The sequence below is a fragment of the Peromyscus californicus genome, unplaced genomic scaffold (assembly GCF_007827085.1).
Source record: "Peromyscus californicus insignis strain IS unplaced genomic scaffold, ASM782708v3 Scaffold_7__1_contigs__length_154581171, whole genome shotgun sequence".
Taxonomy (NCBI): Eukaryota; Metazoa; Chordata; class Mammalia; order Rodentia; family Cricetidae; genus Peromyscus; species Peromyscus californicus.
In genome coordinates this window covers 121,879,437-121,901,368 of record NW_026294595.1, presented here as the reverse complement: position 1 = coordinate 121,901,368, position 21,932 = coordinate 121,879,437, and the positions used below count along the sequence as shown (strand labels likewise).

The 21,932-nt window shown below is 40.1% G+C and overlaps 2 protein-coding genes across 3 annotated transcripts in view; one reads left to right on the top strand and one right to left on the bottom strand.

The window, feature by feature from the left end:
• The first annotated feature begins 5,209 nt into the window (after positions 1-5,209).
• Positions 5,210-7,292, top strand: Nkx2-4 (NK2 homeobox 4). Its single transcript, XM_052725805.1, has 2 exons — positions 5,210-5,675; positions 6,090-7,292. The coding sequence occupies exons 1-2, from the start codon at positions 5,222-5,224 to the stop codon at positions 6,710-6,712; spliced, it is 1,077 nt and encodes a 358-aa protein (XP_052581765.1). The 5' UTR covers positions 5,210-5,221; the 3' UTR covers positions 6,713-7,292.
• Positions 7,293-12,966: 5,674 nt separating this feature from the next.
• Positions 12,967-21,932, bottom strand: part of Xrn2 (5'-3' exoribonuclease 2) — an 85,385-nt gene continuing 76,419 nt past the window's right edge. For both annotated transcript variants that reach the window (XM_052722859.1, XM_052722861.1), the window contains 2 exons: positions 17,459-17,597; positions 12,967-13,156 (listed from right to left, as the gene is read on the bottom strand). In XM_052722859.1, coding sequence (XP_052578819.1) covers positions 13,091-13,156; positions 17,459-17,597 — 205 coding nt within the window. In that variant the 3' untranslated portion in view covers positions 12,967-13,090. The remainder of the gene's footprint in view (positions 13,157-17,458; positions 17,598-21,932) is intronic.

The window sequence follows — 21,932 nt, the reverse complement described above, 5'->3', positions numbered from 1 at the left end:
CTTATATACATAAACAGCTGCTAAATAACATCTCAACATTAGCAACAGACAGAAAAAAGAAAAAGTTAGAGAAAGTCTAATTGTAATATTGCTCAAGTTATTCCTTCCAAAATGTACATAAACTTTAGTAAGAATGCAATAATCTAATAATCATCTCACCAAACATTTTTTAGAGTTCTCCTTCAAGTAAGTTATGGCAATAAATAACCCAACTACCCAGCACTGATATAAAAAGGACACCTTCTTTGATCATTGCAAGCTAATGTGTAAAGCTAAAGTGATACCATGTTAATATAATTTGCATTAAAATCACTTGACCAGTTAGATTGAGGAAACTGACTGCATATGAAAAAAGTTATAAAAGTGTATATTTTTAAAAGCTATGTGTAAGTCATTCCTATTAAGAATGTATAGAGATACAACATTTAAAATTTGCTCCCTGCACAAAATAATAATTTTTTCTTAAAATTCAAAGTATTCTTTTTTCTATAACAGACATTTAATGACATTCTAAAACATGTGAAAGAAATAATTAAATGGAGATAAGAAAGTTTTAAAGTTTCTATGGTACCAAGATATACAAGTAAACTTGTTATTCAGAAACAAAAATTATATTTCAATATTGTCAGTTTTCCTACAGCATACATAACTTTACTGTAAACCATTATTTTTAAAACTATAGAAAAATGTAGATATCTAGTTCAAGTTTATATTCCTAAGGTAAGAGAACTGTAATATAGGTGTATTTTTACTTCTTGTTATATATACCATGTTATTTTCTGCTGTGAGTTAAAAACTAAGATTACAGCTTTCCTATAATATTAGGAGAAGTACATTGTCTGGTTTGGGTTGTTTTATATTTCTTGTTTGTGGAGGTGTTTTTTGTTTTGTTTTTTCCTTTGTTTTTTGCTTTGAAGGAATCATATTTGAAATTTACTATTATGATTTAGCCAAAGATAATATTTCTGATATTTACCATTTGTTCTCATGCTATACTAATAGTTGTACTATTAATAATTGTACTAATTTAAAACAAACTCATTGGTTAGACTTACCATCAGTAAGAAAGCAGAAAACAATTTTCAGTCTAAAAGTATACAAATCATAGAAAATGATCAGTCAAGAGTCTTTTTGCCAATAGTTAAATTATAAGGATTTTTTTATTTTGTAAAGAAAATATGAGAGTACTGTGTATCAGAGAAAGTAATAAATATAGGAGTAAAATTAGCAAAAGAAATGTAAAATAATTTAAATAATCAATTAAAATCAAAAGCATTTAGGAAGACTAAAAACAAAAATGGGAACTAGATTCCAGAAATCGATAAAATTAGCAAAAATTTAAAATAAATTTCATTTTGTCTCCTTAGCATTTGTTTATATACCTTTGCTGCACAAAACTTGTGCTGTTGACATGATTCTTTATTTCTTTCCAAGTAAAAAGATCATAATTGTAATATTACAGCTACTTCTTCAACATGAGAATTTCACTAATCAAATTAGTTTACAACTATTTCAAACTAACCACAAGTGCAGCAAATGTCTCATTTCTAAAATAGAACTTACGTTCTTGATTAACCAGCAGAGAGTAATATTTTCAAGAACAGTTCAACTTGATGTAGAAATTCAGGAGCCATTGACAATCTATGTGCCACCAAAGGAAGACAAAACCTCCCTCTTGGTTCTGGCTGGAACTCTACGTCAAAGGGGGTCTGTCACAAGGCCTCTCCCCTCTTCCCCAGGCCCCTCTGGTTGAGCTTCATGACAACAGTAAATCCCAACTTCAGGGAAGGCTCTTTCTTCTGGTTTTATTTTAGGGTTTTGTTTGTTTGTTTGTTTTGCCAAGGTTTTTGTTTCTAAGGTTAACAAACATATTAGAGATTTTCAATAAAAGTCAATTTTTTTTAAGGCCAGGAGAACTTACTGAATCTTTTTGTCTTGCAATTTTTTCTTTATCTGCTATAGGCTATCTTAGTAACAGTGTTGTGTGATGTGTGAAACTATAAAAATCTGAACTCTGGAAAAAAGTCAAGGTACCAAAAACCAAACACATACTGTGTGTAAAGCAGTATTGTGCTTAAAAATGTGGAGCCAATCCCAGCAGCAGAATAAGAATGTCAAGTGTTGTGAGGAAAGGAAATGGGAAATGAGACTAGAGAGAAGAGGAGGAATTATCTCTTTTCACTACTATATTCCCTCGAGAGTATTTGTCTCCGTTCTTCCCTTCCTTCCTGCCTTCCTGCCTTCCTTCCTTCCTTCCTTCCTTCCTTCCTTCCTTCCATCCTTCCTTCTTTCCCTTCTCTTTCTTTCTTTCTTTCCGCTGAGTGACAACATGAGGTCAGAGAATAAAAACAAAACATTCCTGAGAAATACATTTTCTGTGACAATTTCTGTGCCAAAAATAATTAACAATCTATTACTATAAATTTCTATTCAGGATTTGGGAAGGAAATAATTGGATGAAACAAGTTTGATGGAAATCTTCAATAGAATACCAAACTATTTTGTCTTTAAATATACATGTATACATTCTGCAGATTCTATTAACAAATTCATCTGCACACACACAAATAGCACTTGCATTTTAAAGGTATGAAATGTCTAGAGTAAGACACAAATAACTGATACAAGAAAACGTTGAAGATTTTAAAATGTGTTTTCTTTCAGAACTGCTCATGTCCAGGAAGGGAATTCTACTTGGCTTATGATGTTCCTAAGCAGGCAGAAAGTGAATTCTGGCAGAGACTCTGTTTGTTTTGTTTTTCAAGATGGGAAAGTTCCACGTGTGAGTGCACTGATAAACTAAGCAGCAAAATATATTATAGCTACTTATAAAATTACCACACTGAAGTTCTACAAATAAAATGTCACAAGATAAAATGTATAATTTGAAAACATAGTAACATTCATCTGAAAAAATTTTAACCAGTTTTCCCAGCTTGGACAACTCATCAACACGAAGTTTATGATAATGTTTTCATTTTTTAAATGTGTCTAAACTTGAAAAAGATAATGGTTTGCATGAGACCTTCATATTCAGATATTATGACAACTATATTTACTTACCTCATCTACCTCATCTTTGATTAAAGTTTAAGATTACTTCTTGTTGTTTTTGAGCTATTAAGTAGTATGCAATACAATTTAAACAAAGTTTAAAACCCATATTTTAAAAGAATCCCAGCATTTGAGCAATCAATCTCTCTCTCTCTCTCTCTCTCTCTCTCTCTCTCTCTCTCTCTCTCTCTCTCTCTCTCTCTCTCTCTCTCTCTCTCTCTCTCTCTCCCTGGCTTCTCTGTATATCATTAGTTTACTGAAATATAAGTAGCAGTTCCAGTTCAAGCTCAAGTGTCTCAAGTTCAGGAAAGACCTGTAAAAGTAGCATCATGTCAGACTGTAGCAATATCAGTCTTGTTAGGACAAATAACCGATGATTATAAACAACTGGTCGAGCCTGGCATGTTGTCCCACAGTATGCGTTTGAAAATATTAACCACTCCTCTGGTTGTCACTTTCTTTCCTTGAGTTATCATATGGTCTTTTTTTTCCCTACAAAGGGCAGATTCTTTGCAAAAGTGTGCTGAAAAAAACACAATTGTTGATTAAAATAATAGGACAAAACCACCAAGAACATTCAAACCACAGGACTGAACCCAAGAAAAAGATAATGCTGAACTGTTCAGATCTTCAAGACATGGACATGTGCTGCCAGGTTAAATTTTGGTAGTTATCCTTTTGTTATTAGACACAATAAAATCTTGCTTAAGAAACATGTTTCTTTCTTCTACTCCGGCTTCCAGGAAAACTTTAAAAATGTGCCTTTATTTTCTTCTTATCCTCATGTTTTCAAATTTTACCCATGCTTGCACACTTCTTTGTCCTTTTTCTCATTCAGCATCTGGTGTAAGTTCGTAAGTATAAGTTCTTTGTCATTCAGGCACATTTGTTAACCGAGAGATGACAATTTTTAAAAACCAGCTGACAGGTTTGCGTTTTTCAAGAGGCGCTGTCGTCTTCACCTGCTCTGCATCCACATCCATTTTCAGAATCCTCAAACAGGTCATTTTTCCATTACTACCCGAAAGACCTGCTACAGACAAGTAAAAATACTTGAAATTTCTGAGTCTCTCTCTCTCTCTCTCTCTCTCTCTCTCTCTCTCTCTCTCTCTCTCTCTCTCTCTCTCTCTCTCTCTCTCTCTCTCTCTCTCTCTCTCTCTCTCTCTCTCTCTCTCTCTCGTCAGGGTAGTTACAGAAGAAGAAATCCTAATCAGATTCTGGGCATGGGAACAAAGGAAAGACAGCGGCAATGGAGGTGCAAATTAAATATGAAACATTTTTAGCAAATACACTTTCTCTTGTTCAATTTCCATCCTGAGAGTAGGAACAGCATACTTACGAGCCAGCATCTCTGTTAGTCAGTATCTCTCTGTGTTGTCTCTCTTCTTTGGATTTGGATACTTTGAGCTAATTTGGAAGTGTCCGTTAGGTTGCCTACAAAATGATGCTTTAAAGGACCTAACGATGCATAAATTAGGGAGCCCTACAATGGCAGAAGACGGTCATTGTACCTCTTCTCTTTATGCGCTCTTATGGTGGGACCCAAGAGCCCTTCTTTCTTTCTTTCTTTTTTTAACACTTTAGATGATGGAGCCAGTGAGGGGCTGGCAGCTAGAAAGGAGGTGAGCCCTACAAACCACCCCCCTCCTAAACCTAACAGCTGGTTGTCCCCCCACCACCACCCTCGACGTTACACTGAACTTTGCTACAAAGTCACTTTAGGCAAACTCCCTGTCTGAATGAAACAAGAGTGGGGGTCTTTCACGGGCCTCAGAGTTTCTATTTCTCGAGGGCGAAGGTAACCCAGACACAAGTGTGAAGGATGAAGATAGCAAAGGGGGGTGATCTTTTCAAGAAACACCCGACTGGCCCGTTACCTTTTTTGCCTCCGTTATGGGGAAGGGGGGGCGAGAGAAAAAGATGTCAATGACCATTGTTTGCTCGTTGGGGATGTTGCTCCGCCCCCCGAGTCTGTCGTAAACCTGGCGCTGGACTAAAATAAACCCGAGATTCTGCAGAATCTCGGGGGCTCGCCGCGCCGCCGACCGCTCTCCACTGGCGCTGCCGCCGGGCCGGCCGAGGTGGCGGCGACGAGCGGCCGCCGCGTCCCGCCCGCCCGCCCGCCCGCGCTCGCCCCGGGCCCCCCTACCTGGCCGCCCGCCGAGCCATGTCGTTGAGCCCCAAGCACACGACGCCCTTCTCCGTGTCCGACATCCTGAGCCCCATCGAGGAGACCTACAAGAAGTTCGGCGGCCTCATGGACGGCGCGCCGCCCGGCCTGGGGACGCCCCTGGGGGCCGCCGCCTACCGCGCGCCGCCGCCCGGCCCCTCCTCGCAGGCGGCGGCCGTGGCGGGCATGCAGCCGCCCCACGCCGTGGCCGGACACAACGCGGCGGCGGCGGCGGCGGCGGCGGCGGCAGCGGCGGCGGCGGCGGCCGCTACCTACCACATGCCGCCCGGCGTCTCGCAGTTCCCGCACGGCGCCATGGGCAGCTACTGTAACGGCGGCCTGGGCAACATGGGCGAGCTGCCCCCAGCCTACACGGACGGCATGCGGGGCGGCGCGGCGGCCGCGGCCACCGGCTGGTACGGCGCCAACACGGACCCGCGCTACTCGTCAAGTGAGCGGGGCCAGGAGCGCGGGACTGAGGGCGAGCGGGCGGCGCGGGCTTTTCCCGCCCCGGCCGGGGCGCGAGGGTGCTGGCGTTCCGGTCAGCGGCGCCCGAGGGCCGGCGCGCGGGGGGTCCGGGGACGCGGCCTAGGGTTCGTGAGGGGTTCTGGGTCACGGCTGGAGACGCACGGGGCGGCCTGGGGCGCGCGGGGGGTTCTTGGGAGCCCCCCGGGGCGCGCGGGGGGTGGCCGGGCCCCTGGGCGCACGGGGGGGAGCGGGGCGCGGGCCGCGGCGCCCCTGGGGGCCTGCGAGGCAGTCGAGGGGCCCGTGCCGTCACGGAAAGCGAGGGGGGCGACGGCGGCGGCGGGAGCGGTCCTCGCGGGCCCGGGGCTCACCGGCCGTCCTTCTCGGGCCCCCTCCCCAGTCTCCAGGTTCATGGGGCCGTCGGCGGGCGTGAACGTGGCCGGCATGGGTGCGCTGACCGGCATCGCGGACGCCGCCAAGTCCTTAGCGCCCCTGCACGCGGCCGCGCCGCGAAGGAAGCGCCGGGTGCTCTTCTCGCAGGCGCAGGTCTACGAGCTGGAGCGGCGCTTCAAGCAGCAGAAGTACCTGTCGGCGCCCGAGCGCGAGCACCTGGCCAGCATGATCCACCTGACGCCCACGCAGGTCAAGATCTGGTTCCAGAACCATCGCTACAAGATGAAGCGACAGGCCAAGGACAAGGCGGCGCAGCAGCTGCAACAGGAGGGCGGCCTGGGACCCCCGCCGCCGCCGCCGCCGCCGCCGCCGCCCTCGCCTCGCCGCGTCGCCGTACCCGTGCTAGTGAAGGACGGCAAGCCGTGCCAGAACGGCGCGGGCACCCCGACGCCTGGCCAGGGAAGCCAGCAGCCGCAGGCCTCGACGCCCGCGCAGGAGCTGGAGGAGCTGTCGCCCAGTCCGCCCGCGCTGCACGGTCCCGGGGGCGGTTTGGCGGCCCTGGACGCTGCCACCGGGGACTATGGTGGAGGAGTGCTCGGCGCCAACCTGCTCTATGGCAGGACATGGTGATGGGCCCCCCGGGGTCCGCCTGCGATTCGCAGGATCTGCCAAGAAACTGCAAGAACGAATGGGGAAAATGTACAGAAGCTGAGCTTTTAGTGCATGGAGATAAGAACGAATGAGTCTCGGAGAGGGTCAGGCTGCTTTGAACCTCTTTGCTGGGGGTGGGAGAAGGCTATGGCCCCAGACCGAATAATGTGACACCGCACTTTGAGGTGGTGATTTTCCTTCTTTTCAGAAGTTCCTAAGTTATGCGAAGAACTGACAGGATCCACATTCACCACGTTCCTAACCAAAGCTCTCAGAGTTTTAGAAGTTGGAAACTTTGTTGGTGTTTGTATCTCTATAAATCAACCAGCTTTCACGATGAATCCTTGAAGTGGAATTTATTTTGGGAGATTAATTTGCAAAGCCCCTCCCCTAAGTGCAATTTCGTTAATGCTTGATTGAAAGTAAATTGAATTGTAGCCCAAAGTGGATCATATACACAGCAACATGATTGCCGAGGAATTACTGCCATTTGGGTAAAACAGAGCAATGGAATAAAAAGAATCGAAATCCTAATTATATGGATCGTTACTGTTTTTACATTTAAATACTGATTTTAAAATATCTTGTTCATTATTAGGCAACCAAGTAATTGTATATTATCCTTGAACAGCGCAATCCCCACCCCCAAGATGAAGCTCATCATAAAGAAGGGTTGCAAAATATTTTTATGTAGAATCTGGTCTTTCCAAATTAGCTGATAAACATACAATTTCCTTCTATAAACATGGTATTTATTCTCGTTAAAGTATTTTTGCCTGAATTTGAACTCCTCTACAAAGTACTAAAAGTACTAAAACAAGCAAGTAAAATTGCCAGTATTACTATCAATCTATTTTAAAACATGTCAAGGTGATTTATTGAATTGTAATCAAGATATACAGAAAATTAAGATAACTATACTTTTCCATCATATTTAGAACTTAGGAGTTGCACCAATTTTTATTGTATAAATGTATTTACTCTTTAATATGCCAATTTATATTTCCAATATTTCAAATGGATATTTAAATATAACTTAAAAAACCTTAAGTACTTTTTTCTAAGAGTTAAGAGGTCATTTCTTTTTCTTAAATGTTGTAGGGATTTTTTTTCTTTTTCCTTTTGGCACAGTGTGGCAACACAGCTCATTTTCTCATTATTAAAATAGTCATATTGGAGGGGGGAAAGCCAACTGAATAGTGTGAACTAACAGAATTAATGGAAGGTAAAAGAAATAAAATGGGCAAAACGTACTTTCAAATAATCAAAACAGATGGTCACAAGAGACCCCCCCCCCCAACCCTCTTCTGCATTTGAGTTTTTAGAAGAACAAATTTGGGACTGAAACATTCGATTTCCTTTCATGGTTTGAACATTTTTCTGGAAAGTTCCAAGTAACTGTATAGGAAGGCACATAGAAGTCAAACTTGATCTCCAAAATGTACTTTATAAAGTAAATCCTCTTTAAAAAATAAATTAAATAAATAAACTCTAGTTCCTCTCACTGCAAGGAAAGGGAGGGGCTGTGGAGCAAAGAGATTGTCTTTTGTCAAACCACCAGTGTGCTTTTTTGGAGGATGGGATTTAATTTTAAATAGACAAATTAGTAAAACAACAAAAATAATGGTATGATAAACATACCGAAAAATCTCCTAACTTGGGTTTTGCATCATTAGTAGACTGACTTCAGAAATCAGTGTTAATCTCACTGGTAAAGTTATTACTGATGTGCTGGGATTCAAAGTGCTTTGTTTTCATCAGTTTGACTGTTACCTCTAGAAAATATGTTTTAAAAACCCACACAGTTTATGATTCTTTTTTTATTTTTACAGATCAACACTTACAAAAACAATAGCTGTATGGTCCATGAGCATCCAGTGATACCCTTAAGGAAAATAAACTTATAACAGTTTTTTTCCTAGAAAACTTATTTCCAGGACAAAGAATCCTTTAAATTAAATGAACTCTACTGAAAATAATGTCACCGGGAGCAAACAATCTTTTTTCCATTCACCATTTTCTTAAAGTGTATTTACTGTAGCCATATCTTTTTCCATCCAGCATTCTCTTAAGTAGTTTAAAAAAAAAAAAACAAAAAAAACAAAAAAAACCCAAGCTTGAGGAATTGCTGCAGAGGGCTTAACATTCTACACCCAGAGACTTACTGAGCACATCCTGACATTAGGAAAAGGTTTGATTCCTGAAACATTAAAAGAAATGTTTTTACTATAGAATTCCACTTTCTGATTAATGCAAAGCAAGAGCCTTTTTCTTCTTTTGCAGTTGGTGCTTCACAGATCTTTTATGAAAATACAAACGGCTAGACTAGGTGAAACTCATTAACTGAAGAGGAGGATAAGTGTCTCCACAACCAAGAGGGAGGACTGGAGCAGGGGCTGGGAGGAACAAAGCCCTCTCTTAAGTTGAGCTGAGGCCATAGCAAAACCGGGTTTCAGAAATGCTAACTCTGCAGATGTGACATTTTGCAATACATTTTGGGGTCTAACATCTTTTCCAGCAGAGGCCTGGAAAGCAAAATGCAGAAGGAAAGTTGCAGGGAGTAACAGCAGGGATGCTAGGTACTTCCGTGTGGTCTTCATTTGGATGTAAATTGAAGTATGAGAGTGTGTGCAGTTTTGAAGGACACAAGAAGGATGTTTCGTATATGCAAGGGTGAGAGTGTAACCCAGTTGTCCTATTTAAGGCTTTGCTTAGAATCACAATCTAAAGGTCAGAACAAGTAGTTAATCAACACAGATGTGTTCTGCTGGTAGCTGTTTACTTTCAATTTAAAGCAAATCAGAGACTCAATCCTGTTCACTAAATGCACACACCTTCCACAGGCTTGCTTTGTTAACTACACCGAACAGTAATGGTTCTAAAAATGAATTTATGGGCCATAATTATATAAAGATGTATAGATTTGATTTTTAGGTGTCAATTTGTGCAAATGAGAAAATAAAGCATTATGTGATAGCAATATAAATTCCAGTTCAGATACAATGAAAGCACAGATAATACTACCCTGCCATTTAATACCACAGTATTATGGTGGACCCCTGTATGTTAATTATAGGTTTTTTGAAACAATGTTATTTGCTATCCACAAGCACAATCTCAAGTGAGACAGAGAACTCAGATACATTTATAAGACATGAGTCGCCTTCTTACTGTTAGGAGAATTGGTAAGTTTCTGGGGGAAATTTCAGAGATGCCAGACTGGGGAACCACATCCATATCACCCAGAGCTCTTCCCTCCAGTGAGTATGGAGATTTGTGATCTCCAGGTTACTTTTTCTAAGTTTAATGGTGATCAAAGTTTCTGACAGAGAATTTTTGGTTGTTTAGTTTTGCTTTAGAATGTTTATCTGAAATGGAATGAAATGCTGTTTTTTTTGTTTTGTTTTGTTTTGTTTTTAAATCTCTGTAACCTCAGTAATTGTTTAGGTAACTTCTAATAAAAAAAATTAACCAGTAATACTGTATAAGCTTAAAGTGCACAATTTTGCAGTAGTGAATAGCTTTAGTGCCATTTCAAACATACAAAGTAAAGCATGTTGTCTTTTTACCCCAATTCCGTTGACAGAATAAAGAAAAAGAGCCACAAAGAATACCTGTTGGAATTAATACTGAGGAAGCATATTTCAAGAATTGGACGCTTGCTACTTTGTTCATTCTTTGACCTTTTTCCTGGTTAGAAATAGACTGGGTCAGTCACCAGGAATATAGTTGATGGCACCTTCATTTTCTGACCCTTTCACAGTGTGTATGAAGTCTTGAGAATAAAGACAGAGTTGTAAAGCCACTATGTGGCTTCTGATTGGGGACAAATTGACTCTAGAGAATGTCTAGATTTCAGATTTCTAGGCACAGCTAATTCTTAGTTATAGTCAAAACTTCGAATTTTAAACAGAAACCTGGGGCAGTGTGAGGGGTTGTGTCTCTGATTTTCCTACAGGTTCATCACGTGCACTTGCCTGGAGAATTGAAAGGATGAAACTGCAGGTCGAGACTGCAGTGCTTGGAGCTGCATCCAGGGAGTGGAGAGAGAATGCTGCAGTGCCCCCAAGATGGAAGGTCTGAGATTCCCCACACCCACCCTACTCCACACTGCCAGTCTGCCTGCTCCTGGGCAGGCTTTGGGGTCCTTGAGACTGTGGGGTGTCAGAAACCTGGGGCCAATGGCCTCAGCTTCCAGACTCCACAGGAAGGCTAATCGGGCCAGACACAGCACAACCTTGATTATGAGGGGCAGCTAACTCTCCTTGGCCCTGCTAGCCCACTGCTCCCAGGCATTGCCACCAGCTCAGCCTCAACTGTGAAGTCCTTGTGTGTCCTAACCCTTCATCCTAGTCCTGAGCATCTGACCTCTATGCAGAGGTGGAAGGCTCCCTATGCCCACACAGCCCCGTTTTGATGCCCCAGGTCTTTGCAAGAAAATTAACCTACCGGTCATTATACCGTTTGCCTCTGAAAAGCTAAATGGCAATCTAATACCCATTCGCAGACGTCTTTGTACTTTCACATCACCCCCTTGGCATTCTAGGGCTAAGGTAGTCGCTTGCTCCTTACTAGGGTCTCTTAGCAGATGTTTCCAGGCACTGACAACACAATTTATTGACTCTGAAAAAAGGTGCCCTAAAGGTAACATAATGGAATACAAGTAACAAAACTAGCCTGTTGCTTGCAACACTAAGACTTGCGGTGGGACATTTACAGCTGTAAATATCCCACTTGAAAGCTTTAAATAGCACTTCACTGAAATAACGTTATTTTTCTATTCTAACATGGTTACAAGTCAGTCAGAGACTGGGGAGGGGGAAGAGAAGGATCCAAGGGTTCAGGAACTGGAAGATTTCTCAGGACACACCCATTTCACAAGAGGGAACCTAGTCAGCTAACTTCATTAGGCCTTCTGCTTAGACTTCTTCAGGACCCATCAGCCAAAATCAGAATTTAAAAACTAAACCAAAACCAAGGAATCGGGGAAATAAAAAGCATTAGTGTGGGTTTGGGGAATCCATGAAAATATATACAATAAGACACATGCTCTCTTTGGAATATACAGTACTTTATTTAGCCGGCTTTAATATTTGGAAAATGAGAGAAGTTAGTAGTAGGACTCATTACTATAATGTGGAGTGATGGCAACATACAAAGTTGACAATGCCTAATGGAGACTTTGTTTCAACAACAAAAGGACCCTGCTGCTTTCACAGCATTAGCAGTGAACTCAACAATTCAAAATGCCTGTCTATTCAAAGATAAGGTGGATTTTTCCCACATAAGCAAAGATTAACAAGTGTGCTTTAGCTGTGTATTACAGCACAAATGTCCTAAGTCAGAAGGTCAAAGAGAAATCTTACCAGACAAGCTTAGGCTAGGATGGAAAATGGAGACAAGGCCTCAGTCTTTACAGGAAGGTGTCCTGTCTAAGTTTGTTTTGGTAATTAAATGAAAACGCTGTGTGTGAACTCGAAACACACAGTTAGGGACTTAGTGTGCTCAACTGAAAGGAAGGAAGAGCCCAAGTTGAATTCTACTATGAATTATCATTTAAAATATGCTGAGTATAGATTCTTTAGCTATAAATTAAAATTTTGAAATTGAATTTTTAGATGGTCCCTAAACTTAAGCAATTTAGAAGTCCTTAAAACCAGAAAACAAGTATGAAATTTGTAAAAATGTAAATATTCACAAAGATGTATTATTAACATGCTAATATAATAAATGCTTCTGTTGAAGTGCCGACCATATCCTGTTCAAATCTACTGCCACTGACTCACTTTTGACATCTAATTGTAGCAACTGTTTTCTGTAAAAGTTGACTTACAAAAAAAGGCATCCTAAGTCAAGACTTTCAGCTGAAATAAAGAAAACAAGACACCAGAGATTTTGAAGTTTAGTTATTTTTATTTTTTTTTTTTTTTACTAAAGTCCACAAATTTCTGTAAGACAAGTACTTTAATGAAATGTTTCCAAAGAAATGCTGAGCAACACAGGCTCTAGTCTGCTGAATGTGCAGTTCAAATGTCCATACCTAATTATTCATGTGTGTCAAAATCAGCATAAAGCTGGTTTGAATTTTAACCATAATGAAAACCCAAGACTTCTAATTTCATCAAATGTGTTTACAAGCAATAATAAAATTCAGACCCACTGTATTATGCAACATACATCTCTGGAAAGCAACATAAAACAGTGAGATCAGATCAGTAAAAATATACACACAGTTAAAAGAAATACACAAAGTACTGTAGTTTTATTAAAAACTACTACTTGAGAAAGAAATCTCCTTTCCACAAATAGCATAAAAGTGTATAATGATGAAAGGACTTGGAAAAGCTTTACAAAAGCCTAATTCCAACTGTATCTTCCCGAGGGTGGTGGCAAAGGGTATTTCCTTCCTTCTCTGGGATATCCCTGAAAGTAAACAAAAGAAAGAGTTTATCTTCTGGATTAATATGCCTAATAAAGAAATTAACTCTACATCTTTGTGTAAAAGCACGTCATGAAGAAGTGGACTGTTTAAGGTACATCACATGGGAAGTCTTCTTAAGTATGCGCTCTGAGCCTACAGCTCTACATAGCTTGTTACAAAGAACCACACAAAGGCTGAATTACTGAGCATCAAGCCAGCAAACATTAATAACCACATCTAAGAAATTCCCTAAAATACAAATGAACAATGAAATGTTTCTTACAAATATGTACAGTGGGTTTTCTTTTACATTTTTATTAGTTCTTTAAAAATTTCAAACAATGTATTTTGATCATATTCATCCCTTTCCCCTACTCTTCTCAAACCACTCAACTTTGTGTCTGTATTTTTTTCTTAACCCATCAAGTATAATTTGTGATACCCATATATATTCTTGGCTATATGGCCTTCACTGCAGAGTGGTCAATCCATCTTTATGTGGCTTATTATATTACTTTTACTGTCTCTTTAAAGACTTTCTATTTTTTGAAACTATTTCTTTATATAACTGTCTACTCTCCTTTTCCTCTCTCTTCCAAGCCTACATACATTTTTACATACAATGTAAACCATTTAGAAGTTTATTCCATCTGAATCTGTCTTTTGTGTATCTATAATCCTTTTCTTTTTTTGATGTCTATTATTCTTTAATTATAAAGAAGTAAATAAGACGCCATTAATATCTTTCCAATGTTAAGAGATAAAAAGGATAAAAAGTACATTTGTTTCAGCAAAACTGCATGTATTTAGTTATATAAACTTACTAATTTGAATTCTATTGATCTATACATACTTGTTTTAGTCTACACCTGTACAAGTTAAGGGAAACCAAATAAATACTAATGTCTGTGGGATTTAGACCATGTAAATATCAATGCCAGTCTTTGCTCAAGGCCCTTAAAAAACTTAAAAGATCTCCACAACAAAATTCACTATGCTTATTTTTAAATTATCTTCCTTTACCTGTCAGCTAATATCTCAAAAATTATGAGTTTCTCACTTTCTCACCTCAGAGGAAATCTCTTTTCTACAATTTATATATTTTTTTTTTCCAATTATTGCAAACTGCAGCATGGCTAAGACTTAAGTGGCAGCCCTGGCTCTGACTCCGCCCACTTCAGCTTCCCAACATGGTGGAGGTACCCAGGAGAGTCACGCTTACCCAGCCAACTCTGGGGTCCAATGCTGCCCATCAGGTAGCATGCAGCTGACCCATAAACCCGCTTTGTCTGTATAAGTAAATGCTAAATCTGCCATGCATCCTGCTGTGCAGCTTGGAGACAGCTCTGTGTACTGATGTGGGAATTTCCCATGCTGTGCTCAAGCCTGAATACTGCGGGTATCTCTGTACCATGGCCCGAATGAGAGACACAAGTAGGAAGCTGTTTTTGGCTCTGTTATTGTGTGTTTAGGTACCTTTTTAAAACTCTTTTAGGCCTTATGGAAATTCGAGGGCCCCAAGTTGGTATGCCAATATAGTGGTAAGTTTCTCAGGCCTGCCTGGCCCTGAAGTCCTTCAGCCGCTTATAAAATAATCACCCAGAGGTTTAATATTATTTACAAACTGTATGGCCTATGGCAGGCTTCTTGCTAGCTAGCTCGTTCATCTTAAATTAACCAGTCTGCTGGCATCTTGCTGTTCCTTGGGTAGTGGCTAGGCATTTCTCCCTACTCTCTTTTCTTCTCTCTGCATCTCTGCTTGAATTTCCTGCCTGCCTCTAAGCTGCCTTGCCATAGGCCAAAACAGCTTTATTTATTAGCCAATGGGAGCAACACATATTCACAGCATACAGAAAGACATCCCACAGCATTCAAACAAACAAACAAACAAACAGCAACAACAACAAAAACCACCACAACTTCCCCTCTCTCCCAATGGCTATCAGCTGCCAATAGTTCCTAAACTAAGGGTGGGACTTTGTGTCCACCTTCCCTTTCCACACTGGGATTTTGTCTGGTTTGAGCCTGCACAGGTATTATTCATGCTGTAGAGACAGTGCTTTAAAATTTTCCCACCATTCTGAGCCCTTGGTAAGAAAGTCATCTTATTTAACCAAAAGAGACTTACTGAGGCCTAATGACCAATTATTTAGGAATGTATTTTTTTTGTTCAATGAAAAACCAAAACATTAAGTAATAAAGTTACTACATAATTATGCTTGCAAAAACATTTCTATACATAAATAATTCATATGGTTGGGGATATATCTCAGTGGTAAGAGCATTTGCTGAGTGTGATACTGGGTTTTATTCTAAAAGAAAGACAACATTTCTATTTAGGACCACAGGCTTCCACTTTGTCACTTAAGCAGTTTACACTATACAGTATGATAGATCCTTGAGGCTGCAATATGGGCTAAGGACTTGTTTAGACATATCAATGTCACTAAAAATAAAATGAAGGCATGGACATGATTCTCTGTAATAATATATTGTAATTTTAATGGTCATCATTTAACAAAAACCAAGTGGAAATAAGACTGAAAAGAATGAGTGTATTTTCTAAAAAGAGTCTTCTAACTTGTTTATATATCTTCTCAGTGAAGAACTCCACCTCTTCTAACAGCTCCTTGGCCTCTTGCAGAGGCAAGAAGATGAACTGGAGTTCAGTATCTCCAGTTCTACCTCCAAACTATGAGGTTACAGGCTTTCAGTTCCTGACTTGCAAAATGAAGTGACTGGACATCTCATTCTCCAAGGTTTTCTCAGTTCTAAATGTCTTCATTTTAAAAAATGCTGTTATTTTAATTGCCTAGTGCCATCTAAACCCCAGTAGCACAGAGCAGCAATTTCCTGATGTGAATTTTCAGAGGTGGTGTGCTGTGGGATGGTCTGTATGGCAAATGTGTTGCTAATTAGTCAATAAATAAAACACTGATTGGCCATTGGCTAGGCAGGAAGTGTAGGCGGGACAAGGAGGAGAATAAAGCTGGGAAGTGGAAGGCTGAGTCAGAGAGACACTGCCAGCCGCCACGATGACAAACAGCATGTGAAGATGCCGGTAAGCCACGAGCCATGTGGCAAGGTATAGATTAATGGAAATGGATTAATTTAAGCTGTAAGAACAGTTAGCAAGAAGCCTGCCATGGCCATACAGTTTGTAACCAATATAAATAAGTCTCTGTGTTTACTTGGTCGGATCTGAGTGGCTGTGGGACTGGCAGGTGAGAGAGATTTGTCCTGACTGTGGGCCAGGCAGGAAAACTCTAGCTACAGTGTTGGGTGAAAAATTTAAAGGAAAATTCTATGAAATGATTTTAATGATTTATAACAAAATTTTCTCAAAAGGCATTAACTATAAACAATTAAGGCAACTACTTTCTTGTAAGGTTGAAACAGACAGGTTTTCCTTAGATGTCAGAGATCTTAGGTGGGGGGGGGGGGGGCGCACAAAGTAAGAACAACTTAGAAAATCAATATGCAAAGCACTACAAAAGGCCTGGAGGGAACGCCAGGTAAACAATTTAGAACCCCGTCACATCACTGAGAGTACCAAATGCCAGGAACACTACACACTCTGAGTTTCATCATTCTAATCCTGTTCTCCACCAAGGAATAGATTCAAGTGCATATAAATTCTGTCCAGGGTGTCAAATTGCTAGAAGAATTTATGTTAAGTAGACTCCAGCCTTAAATGTTGCTAGGATTGGATGGAATTAAAAAACAGAACTTGTATCATCTCAACTTATCTATGAATTATAGTGCTCATTAGAATCAATCACATGGCACTTTCCATTTAGTAAAAAAATGTATAGAAAAATCTTCAAAGAAAAATTTGCTTCCACAAAGAGGGACTCGATGAATCAGGTAAGAATTCTGGGATGAATAAAGACAACTGGTAAAGAGGCAGGGTATTTATTTATTTTTGTTGTTGTTGTTGTTGCTGTTCTTCCTTTCAGCGTCCAGTCAGTTTTCGTTTGTTAATGATGGATCTAGTTTATATTAGAAAATGATATTCTCCAGGGTAAAAAAAAAAAAGTGTTTTGGTGACTGTGACTCCTGCCTATTGACTGCTATGATAAGGGATACTTCTAGCCCGGGATTCTTGAGGATTGTCCGTGTATAAACTATTTAGGTGAGGTACTTCCCTGAGATGCATTTTTAACGATGACAAAAGTTGAGCTAAGTTACTCTATTAATATTTTCTCCAGAACTACTGGTAGGAAAATATTAAGTCCTAAGAAGCAAGCTAAACAGTGAGTAATATTCTGCTTTTTCTCTGCAACCCACATTGTATTTATTACCTGTCTCCCTCCTCGATCATCACGTCTGGGTGGATATCCTCCAGGCCCAGCCAGCATCTGGTACTGGTTTGGCTGAAAAGCTGCATTTTGGGTTTGGAGCATACGGTTCCACGGCAGTAGAGGTTCAGCTCCGACACTTCTGTAGAAAGACATATTTATATCAGAAGTAAAGCCTGCTTTACAACACAAACCTAAAATAGTCAGGATGTCTCCTCCAAATTTTACGACAATCCAATTTGCCTAGATTTGTTTATATAGGATATGCAATATGGTGGCCTTTATGTCTCTTGTAACCAGTGCATTTCATAAAGCACCACAACTTACTAAAAGGGAAGTTTGGATGTAATGGGATGGCTAAGATGGTCCAAGTGCCTGCCTTACAAGTCTGATGATCTAAGTTCAATTCCGAGGACCCAAGTTGGAACCTTCACATATGCACTGTAACATACATAACCCTGCCACAGTAGTGTGCACACACACAATAATAAATAATTTTTTAAAATGAGGATGCTTAAAGTTAACTGATTAACTTTTACAAAATATTTTGTACAGTTTTAAATGTGAAGTTTCTTTGTATCATTTGAAGGTCTAGATCCACAATCAGCAAGCTGGCTACATTTATGATGCTGTCCAAAAGAGTAAACATGTACCAGTAAGAGAAAGAGGCTTTATTTTCAAAAATGTCCAGACTCGTTCTTAGATTCTATTCTTTCTAGTTAATTGCAGGTTGCAAGTGAATTCTTACTGCTGAGTATTTTGAATCCAGGGTAGGGGACTTGGCTGTTTTTTCCCATCCATTATTCTGCTCAATATGTCAGAAGGTCTGATCGTGAAGAAATCTTTTCAAGTTCTATTGATGCAGCTTTCAATTGACCATGGTGACCTAGCAACATGAGCACTAATTGGCATGGGCTGACTGGCATTTGGTGTACAGTTTACATGGGAACGCAGATTCAACAGCTATTATAACCCAGTTTGTTGTCCCAGATTACTAGTTGAAAGACATGTTTTAATTGTCTTCAAGTGCCTATTTTAACTTTAGATATACAACAACAGGTACAAGGCATTAAATCATAACTTAATTAAAACCTGTCACATAAACAATGTAGCAAAGATATTTCTAAAGGCAATAATCACTATTTAAAATGGAACTTTCTCAGTATTCAATTTCAACTTTTATTTTATAGTCAGGAGAAAAACTAAACAGAAGCAAAACGTTCCTGTGTACCTTAACGTTAGAAACATTGGGGCCATAAATGATGCTAGGAAGAATTCAGTGACATTTTACACTAGGACTGGGCAGCATTCACTATAACAATATCAGCATCAGAATTTCATTTCTTCGTGAGAGAGAAAATCTTAGGGATAAAAGACTGATGTTGTGCTCACTGGGTGATGGACTCATTCTTACAGCTGGCTATTCATCTGACTATCCCCTCTACTCTTTCTTCACTTACAACAAGCCTTCTTAAAAACAACAAAAATGCAAAGTGATTATTCTTGTGACCAGAGCTCTACTACAACAGGCTGCATGGGATTCAAAGTCAGAGTGAGGTGCTGGTTCTTATCAGTACAAACAAATTCTGGCAAGAGCGGCCTATCTGATTCATAAGAACAGCTCTATGAACACACAAGATTGGTCTTTTCTGGCCTCTGCAGAGATGAGTGATCTGATAATGGGTTATGATCAAGGACCATCAATGTTGGGATGTATGTGCAAAGCCCACAAGTCGAAACTGCAACTCATACACTGCATTGTGATTAATTTTTTTAATCTTATAAAATAAGCTGGAAAACAAAGCCATAGTGTAAAACATACAATTTTTCTTTTTGTTCAAAATAATCACTAATATTTTTGCTAAAAGATAATTTCTATGATAAAAATAACTAATAATAAAATTTAAACAGAAAGAACAATTTAGCAGTGGTATGTATTATCACTCCCGTTTGAGGGCAGAGACACATGTATTGACCACAAAGCAATCATTTTTATGTTAATTATATTAATTTGCAAATATAAGCAAACTGAAAATTATTTGACAAAAGTCTGTAAAATGTGAGAGGTAAACCCTAAAGTTGGCCCACCATAACTTTTAGTAGTTAGGACAGGTATAGTGGCACACACCTTTATTCCCAACACTCTGGGGGCAGAGGCAGGCGGATCGCTATGAATTTGAGGCCAACCAGGTCTACTTAGCAAGTTCCAGGATAGCCAATGCCACACAGTGGGACCCTGTCTCAAAAAAGCAAATTAAATAAATACAAAAATAATAATTAGTGGCTATAGCCAGGCAGTGGTAGAGCATGCCTTTGATCCCAGCACTTGGGAGGCAGAGATAGGCAGATCTCTGTAAGTTCAAGGCCAGCCTGGTCTACAGAATGAGTTTCAGGACAGCCAGGGCTACACAACACAGTGAAATCCTGTCTCAGAAAGAACAGAACCTAGTTAGTGGTTATAAACTGAGGTAATTTATAAGCCAAGGCACTTCTTAGTAGGTACCACAGTGGCAACAATATTCTTTTTTTTTTTTTTTTTTTTTTTTTTTTGGTTTTTCGAGACAGGGTTTCTCTGTGTAGCTTTGCGCCTCTCCTGGAACTCACTTGGTAGCCCAGGCTGGCCTCGAACTCACAGAGATCCGCCTGGCTCTGCCTCCCGAGTGCTGGGATTAAAGGCGTGCGCCACCACGGCCCGGCGGCAACAATATTCTTATGTTTCCAAATTACTGCTCTGGAGAGTAGTTGGTAACTGAAGTCCACAATTTAGGTAGTTTAAGTTTGTACTATGGTTAATCACAGTTTTTAAAGGTTTTCCCATCATTGAGCTGAACATCCACAAGTAAAAAAACTAAAGTAAATGGTTGCCTTGTATAGGCTGAAAAGAAACTAAAATGATGGCTAACTCTGCTTAGTACTGGCACCATTAACATGAAGTTACTTTGTTTTGGGGAGGGGAAAGATGGCTTGTTTGTTTTTGAGACAGGGTCTAAGTAGCCCTGGTAGGCCTTGAACTCAAATCCTTCTGCCTCACCCTCCTCAGTGCTAAGATTACAGATGTAAGCCACCATGACTGTCTCTTACTGATGTTTCTTTCTTAAAGAAATGACATTTATTTATTTTTGTGTATTCACATTTGCATGTGTGCATGAGTGTGAGGTCAGAAGACAACTTGCAGGAATTAGTGTTCTCCTTCCACCATGTGAGTCCTGAGGATACAAATCAGGTTGTCAGGCTTGGTGGCTGGGGCCTTTACCCACTGAGCCCTCTCCCTGGTCCTCTCACTGTATTTTTAGGTCAAAGGAATATATGGATTTAAAGTACTATCCCAAAGGAAAAAATAATTCAAGACAGCATACCATAGTTTAGGAAACAAGAAACATTCAAAGGTAATAGGATTCTCAACAACACTAAAAGATAGTGCACTGGAAATGCCCTGAACTAGGGATTACAAAAACTTGGCTCTCATAAGACTACCACCATTTACTATCCATAATTTCTTGGTAAAATAAAACTGGTTCCTCCTCTCTGTCTTGTAAGGTCTGAATAACTGGAATGACAAGTGCCTTGGAAATGAATAACGGATTGTATCCACTTATTAGCTACAGCTTAGGAGAGCAGAATTCAAACTTTCTTTTTATTTATGAATAAAATGGTTTAGTTCACTAGTACTTGGTAGGCTGAGGCACAAAGAGTGCAAGTTGCAGACCAATGTGGTCATATAGTAAGACCCTACCTCCAAAAGTAAAGAGTTCCAATTCCTAAATAACCACGAGTTAAGGATTCTATAAATGCTTACCTTTAACTTTTTCTTTCAGGGATGATTTTAAAGTACCTAAAACAATCCAAAATACATACAGAACTCATTCTTAGCTTCCTGGGTTCACAAAGTCGTCAGGGTACTAACAGTACTTGGTAAGGTAGAGTAAGAACAAGAAAATGGTCAACAGGGCAAGGAAGGGGACAAAGATGGTAGTCTTAGAAAAACTTCACGTGTGTACAGAGAGAAAGGATAGCCACTGAAAGTGCAAAAGGAGCCTCAGAAGTGCAAGCCGAGCCTTCATTTCCTTTGACGTGCTGTGGCTCAGAGTAAACAGTCTGCTGAGTTCTGTTCTACGAAAAAGTTTCTTGGTAAAGAACAGCATGGAAGAGTGACCTTGGATAACTGAACTATGTGTTTCACTTTTAGTAAAAATGAAAATTAATTACATCTACTTTAGAAGGTTGCTGGGAGAAACATACAGTCACATTTATGAAAAGATGTTAACACAGTGCTGATAATTCTTAAGCTGAAGATAATCATTAGAGATTGTTATTAACATAGCAAAAAAGTGAGTAACAATAGAAAGAAACCAAGTACAATAATTTAGAAGAATTTATCCCTTTATTTCTATTTTAAAATGGTGTTAAGTTGGTTGTGTTGCATACTTGTAATCTCTACTCTCAGACTTGGGAGATTAACACAGGAGGATTGGAAGTT

Coding starts and splice junctions, on each gene's coding strand:
- Nkx2-4 (XM_052725805.1), top strand. CDS start 5,222: ATGTCGTTGAGCCCCAAGCACACGACGCCCTTCTCCGTGTCCGACATC. Junction 5,676..6,089: donor GGACCCGCGCTACTCGTCAA/GTGAGCGGGGCC, acceptor CCCCCTCCCCAG/TCTCCAGGTTCATGGGGCCG.